Below are 8,051 nucleotides of genomic sequence, written 5' to 3'. Positions count from 1 at the left end.
GATGGAATTCTTCCAGTATTTGTTTTTCAATTACTGGAAGAAACATCACTGTGGGGTAAATGATTTTTTACCAATCTCTAGATTTCAAATGAGACACACCACATAAGACACCAGAATTTTTTTGGTATTTGTCTACTAAATATCCTCCTGAACAAGGACATGGATGTGCTAAGGTACACCCTCACTTGCTGCAAAGGCAATAATGTAAAATAATAATAAGAGAGATTGTTAATATTTAATGTTTATATTTATAATATGTTCATATTTATTTATTTATGATTGGCTGGGACATAATTCTTCTAAAGAAGAACTACAGTTCAAAGAAGTCTGCAGGGGAAGGATGTACTATTGCTGCAACATGTAGCACAGGCACACCAACACCTGGCCAACCCAAGGCAAGAAGTGCAATTAAAAAATGACAGTGAAATTGCTGCAGGCTATGACTTTGCTCATGTGCCACTGCAATAATTGCAAAGTGGGGGGAAAAAAAGATCAATAAATGTCTCTTACAATGGCCAGCTACAGTTCGATTCCAGTCAGGCTCTGCAACAGAAAAACTGCCAGTCAGCTGTGGCTGCTACATTTACAACAGAAACACCAAATGCCTTGAATATCACATCCAGTGAGCCTGGAATACTGACATTGAACCTTTAAAAATGAGCAAACTTTATCACCCCCTTTTACCTGTAGTATTACTCAGAAATAAACTCATTCTGGGTCTAAGGAAGAGAGCTCTGCACTGGTGTTGGGAGACAGGAATTCAAGACAAACTTGTAACACATTAAATGCTACCAGCAATGTCTCATGAAGAGCAGCAGATATATTTATCACCTTTCTAGGTTTCCTTCCTCCCCTCTGACCATCTACTGCATCTGGAAGAATGTTTTAATGCCAATTCTGACTGTAACTTTTTAAATTGAAAAATAGAAGAGATAAGTTACCTGGGTCTTACACCAGGACTTACTGCTTGCCTGGAGTGAAACCATGTGTACTTAAACTGCACCCTGGGGTGGATCCAAACCACACAGTCTCCAAACAGGGAGGAGACTTTCCTTCCTCAAACTTGCTGAAATTATGTGACTCATTGAATGTCCTTTGCTTGAGTCAGCACTGAAACAGAACTCCAGAATTCCCTTTGATTTACAGTAAAGATAAATACTGTAGGATTGTTGGTCTTTCTAAAAGGATGATCAGTGACTGATCCCCTGAGGATGTCTCACCACTAAACCCACTTAACTCTTGCACAAACCAAGGTTGCATTCCTACCCTGTGCTCCAGCCCTTCCTTCCCTGGGTTCAGACCTGTTGGAGCCCAGCTTTACCATGTCACAGAGGAGGGAAGCTCATGTGGCTGCAAATCCCATTTGCACAAAGTAAACAGGTAAATAGATTCCAGCTTTGAAATCAGTTTTAATCAATTCATTAATTAGCAACTTGTCTTCTATCCCAGTAAAGAAGAGTGTAGCAGGTTCAGAAGTTAGGGAGTGCTGAAATTTGGAGTTAGGCTGAATGAAAGACTATGTACAATACAAATCAGCTTTCTGTTGTGATGTAAATTTATTCTCATAATTTTTACCATTTATTCATCCCAAAAGACATATTGCATATTTGGAACATTTTTAAAGTAAGAGCCACTGTATTCAAGACAAGAAGTAGTTTTGTCACATCAAAACTGATGACATATTCAATAAAATTATTTTCCAGAGCAAGAACCCTTACAAGAAATATAAATAGAATATAAACTTCATAAATGATCTAGCATGAAAAGATTAAAATAGCAAATTCATTCCATACTGAAGGCAGTACTTTACCATAGTGTGTGTGCGGTGTTTCTAAAAAAAAATAAATCCATGTCCCAACAGCGGGTACTGAAACAAATACAGGTAAGCTTTTGGTTACATTTTATTCCAATAGAACAGAATGAACTGATGACTTCACTCTTTTGTCTCAGTTACTGACTAATATGATCAGGTAATAAAACATTGCTTTTAGTTTAACCCAGGCTTTGGATTTGTTCATCAGACACGAGGAAGGGATGACACACTTTGGCAGCACATTGGCATTTTCAGTGTCTCACCTGACAGAACACAGGAATTACCTCTCCCTGCCAACATCTCCATTCCCACAGCTGAGAACCATTTACCCAACAACCTCAATTACACCTCACTCTCTCTCATGGCCACAGAACACCAGTGCCCATGTCCTGCTCCACCACATGCAAGCACAACCCCAGAACAGCACGGACACACATCCACATCCCTCAGTGCCTTGGGGCTGAGACACAGCCAGCTCTGGGAATGATGCTCACTGAGAAACTCAGTCACTGAACAACCTGGAATCTGAAATGCTTGGAGAGGGAAGTGTCAGAAATGTGCAAACAACATGATGGGGCTGAGGGAAGACAGTAAAATGTCTGATCCTGGGAAAAGGACTGGCTTTGCTTCATTCTAAGATATAAGCAGATCATAGAACAATCTACAGGAAGCAGTCAGCAAAAGATTCAAGAATGTAAAATAATTCATACCTGTCAAAGCATTTAGAAAATAAAATCCCCCTTTTCAAAGCTTCTTAAAAAATGAGTTTATTAATAGTGTTATTAAACCAAGACTTTTGTAAGTCATGACATTCCAATAAAGTGATCACTACACTACTATCACTGTTTAATAATGCAGAACAGCTGTCAGTTTGTGAAAACTAAGTGAAGGAATTATTCTATGAATATTTTCCCTATTGTGCTTCAGGGATCAGCTTTTCTCTCACTACTGTTCAATAGCATATGATCAATAGTCTAAAATAAAGCTTTAGGAGCCATCCCTATAAAACCTAAAGGGGAAAAAACCTCCTTCAGTGCTGTGCTGAACAGTGATGGGAACAGGCTGCTGCTTGGGCCTGCTGCCTCCAGTGGTTTTTACCAAAAAATATTGCAAAGTCAGATACCACAGGGTGCACCTCATACTGGGGTGATGTGAGGAGTACAGTGATTTGATCGACAAAGTTAAATCTAGAAGCTAGAAGTCAGTGAATCCCCCCCAAAAAAAGTTCTGGTAGACAATCAAACCAGAATACCAGAGCAGGATATAAACCTTATTGTCTATTCATATGATGTTAGTATGGTAATAACTGTAAGGACATGTTCTGTTCTGGCATCTACTCTTCAAAAGGTAACATTTGGAAAATTAAAAATTGTTTAAAAAGCTGACAACAAAAACTAGAGGGATGAGGAAAAAAAATTTAAAATTCATTCATAAGATTGGAAGGTATGAACACAGTATGTCAAATCCCTAGATCAGGACAAGATTTGCAGCAAAACAACATCCTCCAAGAGAGATGTATTGGAGTTCCATTTTTGGAAGGCAAAGCAAGATGAACTGAAACACAGGGTTGGGGATTGGTTTGGGGTTTTTTGAGAGAACAGTACTTGCTCACGTACCTTATCTACAGAGGCGACTGATCCTTTTTCTGAACTTTTTGAACTTCTCAAAGCAAGAATTCTTTTTTCCTAATGAATGCTGAACCTCTTGACATGCTGCTGCTGCTGCTGAAATCAGACTGAAGTTTTATGACTGGAATATCCAGATTAATGATCAGATGAGTTCCTCTTACCTTTACAAATGGGAACTCGAGCCTGTAATGTCCCTTCCCTTCAAAACCTGTGTTTCAATTGCTGATTGACCTTCTACTGCTGGGAGCCTTTAGTCAGACACTGGTAGCACCCAGATCTTAAGCAGGAATGAATGCAGCCCCTCTCTTCCAAGCAGAAGAACTTGGCTCTGGTTGGACAAACCTCTGCTCACTTTCAACAAGTTTGTACAAAGTAAAAACCCACGAAAGCCAGAAAATAATCCCCTATACTGCAGCCCAATTCCCCACCAGTGAAGAAAGAGGAATTCTGTGTTCACAAGCACGTGCAAAGAGGGACTGGGATGGGCAAATCAGCTGGATCTGGGGAATTCAATGCAGCTGTTTGCAGGAAGCAATCACTCTTCAAACAGACCTAGAGGTATATGCAAGACAGAAGGAAAGAATATGGCTTCTAATTCTGTTTTATGATCAACTGCTATTATTAATAGGAGACTCAAATAGGAGACTCAAAATTTTGAGGCAGTTGCTAATGAAACACTAATGTGGATGAACAGCCAGAGGGGGAAAAGGCCCCTGGTGAAACCTGGCCAGCCCCACTTGCAGAGCCAGTGCAAAGGACAGTGGCTTCCCAAAAGCCATAGTGGTGACCTGGTGTTTTAGAGCACTCAGATGCTGCTGGTGGAATGAATTCGGCAGTGGATTTGTCATGGAAAAGATTCAAGCCAAAGAAATTATTCTTGCAAGTGGCAGAACCCTATGGATTAAGGCAGGAGACATTCAAAATCTTACATAAAGCACACAGAAATCTGGAACAGGTAACATACTTCAGAAGACTTGATTAGAAAAATAGCTCAGGGATATACCCCAAAAATACATGCACAGGTGACTGATTACCTTTGCTTCAGCTATCAGTTATCTGATACTAATTCTCACTGTTTCATGAGAACTCTTGCAATAGATTGTGCAGGCTCACAATTCTCCATTTAGCACCAAAAAAATCCAGACATTCTGCAAAAAGGATGACGCAAAGACTCTGGAAGAACGCATTTAATTCAGCTACAAGGAAAATCACACTATATTGTTCACATATTTGTATTTTTAAATAAAAGGCCTGATATTGTAGTCCCCATGTAGGTAACTCCTTTTGAATTTAAAAAAGGTGCCTCACTCAAGACCCCAGGACAAATCTGAAGTGTTCAGATATTCTAAGATTTATACTAAATCTTCCAAATTGAACTAGCAACTGATAAAACAACTCTCTAACTTTGCTACTATGAGGAACCTTTTTAAAACCTCAAACTTCAGTGCAAGCTCAGAGCACTTGTTTTACAAGTGGAGCATCTCACATGTGTGAAAAACTGCTCGGTATAGAAACTCCAAGGCTCAGCTAACCAAGCGTAACAAAAGAAAGAACCTAAATATGAATGTAAAAGAGCACACACACATTTACCATTAAAAAAGCAATAAAAACCCAGAAAGGTTTGTGCAAGGAGTCCTTGCAAAATAACTCCACTTGGTGTTTTAGTATCAAAGCACTGAAGAACAGCACCTTCCCAGTTACCCAACCCTTCTCCAGGGATTCTCACAACAGAAGAGTGAACTGTGCATTTTAGCTCATTCCTCATCATTTTGAACATGCAAATGTCAAGAACTCCTGGAAAAGGCACTGTATTAGGGAACCACAGGTATACTTGTAAGCACAAGCCCCCATGCAATGTGTACTATGCACCTGTGTATAGAATATAAATATGCATACATGCACATAAGGAAATTAGAAATACTTCTCCTTTAATACAACCATGTTCAGCCTCAAACTGCAGCTCTCTGACGTGCTAAAGATTTTGGAAAACACAACATTTGTCTTTAATACATGAACAAATTAAGCCCCAGGCAGACCTGCTGTGGTGCAGGGCCCCCCAGCTGCCCCCAGGGAACCTGGCACCTTCTCTGCTGCCAGGGAGGAGGGACCCCCGGCTCTGCCAGGCTCCACCTCCTCAGGCTACCAGCAGGAGGAGGGGAGGGAATCCACTGCAGAAGAAACAGTACCTGAAACAGGGACAAACAGGGAGTTTGAGATGCTGAAGAGGTGAGGAGGCAGCATCAGGCTCCCTTCCCCCTGCAGGGCTTTCCTCTATTGCCCAGGACCTGCAGCCACTGCTCCTCCCATCTCACCACCCCTGCCATGGGCACATCCACCCTGCAGCTCCAACACCTCTTCCTCCTCCATGGCAATATGCTCCCAAGCCTTCCAGGACTCTCTCCTACTCCACTTCCTTCTGAAAACCACAGACAGAGGGATCAGCTAGACCAAAACTTAAACCAGCACAAATGTGAAATAAAAGGTAAAAAAAAAAAGTCTTTTGCTCTTACTGGACATGCTGCAGACACTGGGCCTAGTAACTGTGGCAATATCTAGTGCAAAAGAAACTTAGCATGAATCTCTTGTTTTCAAATGACATTCAACTCAAACATGCATAGGGAGAGTAAAGTTATTTTATTAAATCATGCACATCACGTGTGTTAGTGCAAATAGTTTAATCTGTACTCCAGAAATTCTATTGTATTTTTATATCTTTACAAAATAGATTTAAAACAATTAATTACTTAAAAAAATGTAATTCTGAAGTTAAGCATTTCAGAACAATATTTGCAATAACCTATATACAAGAGGTACTAAGTACCACTGGCATACGAGTGTTCTGTGGTTGGGTGGCTTCCTGCAACTGAAAAGGATGAAAAGGATGAAATGAATGAACTAAATGACAATAGTTATTTTCTACAAGTCACTTGTGGACTATTTTCTCCAACTAATAATCCTCCCAGTAGCAAATCCCATGTAACTTAAGATAGAACCTTTAATTAAAGGACAATGACCCTTAAAACCTCACAAAGTAAATTATATACTAAATTTCTATTTAAATATTTAAACTATGTGTCGATTGCCATAACATTATTTAAAGCCAATTGAATTGCTGAGATTACCTCCCTATTTTGAAGTTTCCTTTAGCAGAGCCATATTACTTTACCATTCTTTAACATATTATTTAAGTCTTTAATAAACTTTTTTGACAGAACTGTTGAGCTGAACAAGACAACTACTGTCTACATTTAATTCAGCACTAACTACAGTGATTCCCACCAAAAGTCAGCAAATAGCTATAGTTATAGTACTTAGATAAGGAAAATAAACTTTGTAATGGGGACCACTGCATCATACTTACAGCCATGTGATAAGGAGCCACAAAATTTTACTACCAAATTAAAATCATCTTCACCTGACAATGCTTCATCAGGTATATGATTCCAATTTTGTAGTATTTTATGTATCTAGATTTTCTCAGCTATCACAGACGTACTGTAGCAGTTCTCTTAATAAAGTTATGTCCACAAAAGCTTATTCTAAAGAGCTTCTCCAGCTCAAGTCAGAAGGTATCAAATGACTGAAAAAATAAACTGATACATGTGATATGTGAGAAGGTATTCATACTTTTAAAGAACGTATCTCTTTAAATATATGAAATTTAATAAATTACATTCAAACTAAAGTTAACATAAGTTGAATCAATGCACTATGTCCATCAAATGACCAAGTACTTGCTCCCAGAAACACCTTAGTTCACTCAAGAACACACACATGCTTACACTCGCACACGCGCACACTAAATACTTGAGGCTGGTCTTCACCATCAGCATCTCTATCTCTTTAAGGCTGGACATGAATTGTGTTTATTCCCAAAACCCATTAATAAAGCAATCCTTATGAAAGAAAAATATGCTTCCTTCGAAAGGCGTAGTAAGAGAAGTTTTCTTAAGTCTTGTTCCCAACAGCTCAGTGACTAACAGCAAGTAAAATGATACACTAGTTTAAAAAAAAATAGATCATACTGAAAGGCACTGAGCACACTGCATCTGTTTCCCAAGTATCTGCAAGGTTACTTGGCTTGGATGTCCAAATCAGTATTTTCCTCTTAAGTCTAGCAATCAGATTCTAAAGTCAGTGTCCACAACCCTAGCCATTATAAATAATTTGGTACCAAGAAGCCTGCTTTAGGCCACCATTATAGTATTCGGAATCCCAACATACTAATTTAAAACTTGCATGAAGTTGTAAGCAAAAATATTGCTCACAGAATGATGAATCACAATTTTATTCCCTCTTTATAGACAGATACATTTTATACAGTTTAAAGCAAATGACCCTACTGCTGTTCTCACGCAGAGCTGTGCTGTATTAAGAGGTAAAAAGGAAGATAATTAATCTGTTTTCCCTCAGTAAATGAATGTTGCCAGCTTCTAAAGGGAGGACGGTGTATGGATTCAACAACAGTTCTCATGGAGAAGCTCTGGTTAGGCCTGGGTACAGCACCACGGCTGTTACAGCAACCAAAGCTGCCATCACAGGCATCCAAGGCCATTGTCTCTGTGTGGAGAGAAAAAAGAAATCAATATCATATTTGCTCTAATTCATAC

General features: G+C 39.2%; 1 protein-coding gene across 7 annotated transcripts in view; it reads right to left on the bottom strand.

Moving 5' to 3' along the window:
• Positions 1-878: 878 nt before the first annotated feature.
• Positions 879-8,051, bottom strand: part of SLMAP (sarcolemma associated protein) — a 79,790-nt gene continuing 72,617 nt past the window's right edge. For all 7 annotated transcript variants that reach the window (XM_030956402.1, XM_030956401.1, XM_030956395.1 and 4 more), the window contains one exon: positions 879-8,001. In XM_030956402.1, coding sequence (XP_030812262.1) covers positions 7,912-8,001 — 90 coding nt within the window. In that variant the 3' untranslated portion in view covers positions 879-7,911. The remainder of the gene's footprint in view (positions 8,002-8,051) is intronic.

Source organism: Camarhynchus parvulus, chromosome 12 (genome assembly GCF_901933205.1).
Source record: "Camarhynchus parvulus chromosome 12, STF_HiC, whole genome shotgun sequence".
Taxonomy (NCBI): domain Eukaryota; kingdom Metazoa; phylum Chordata; class Aves; order Passeriformes; family Thraupidae; genus Camarhynchus; species Camarhynchus parvulus.
Note: the sequence above shows the minus strand (reverse complement) of the source record. Positions and strands in the feature narration are given on the sequence as shown.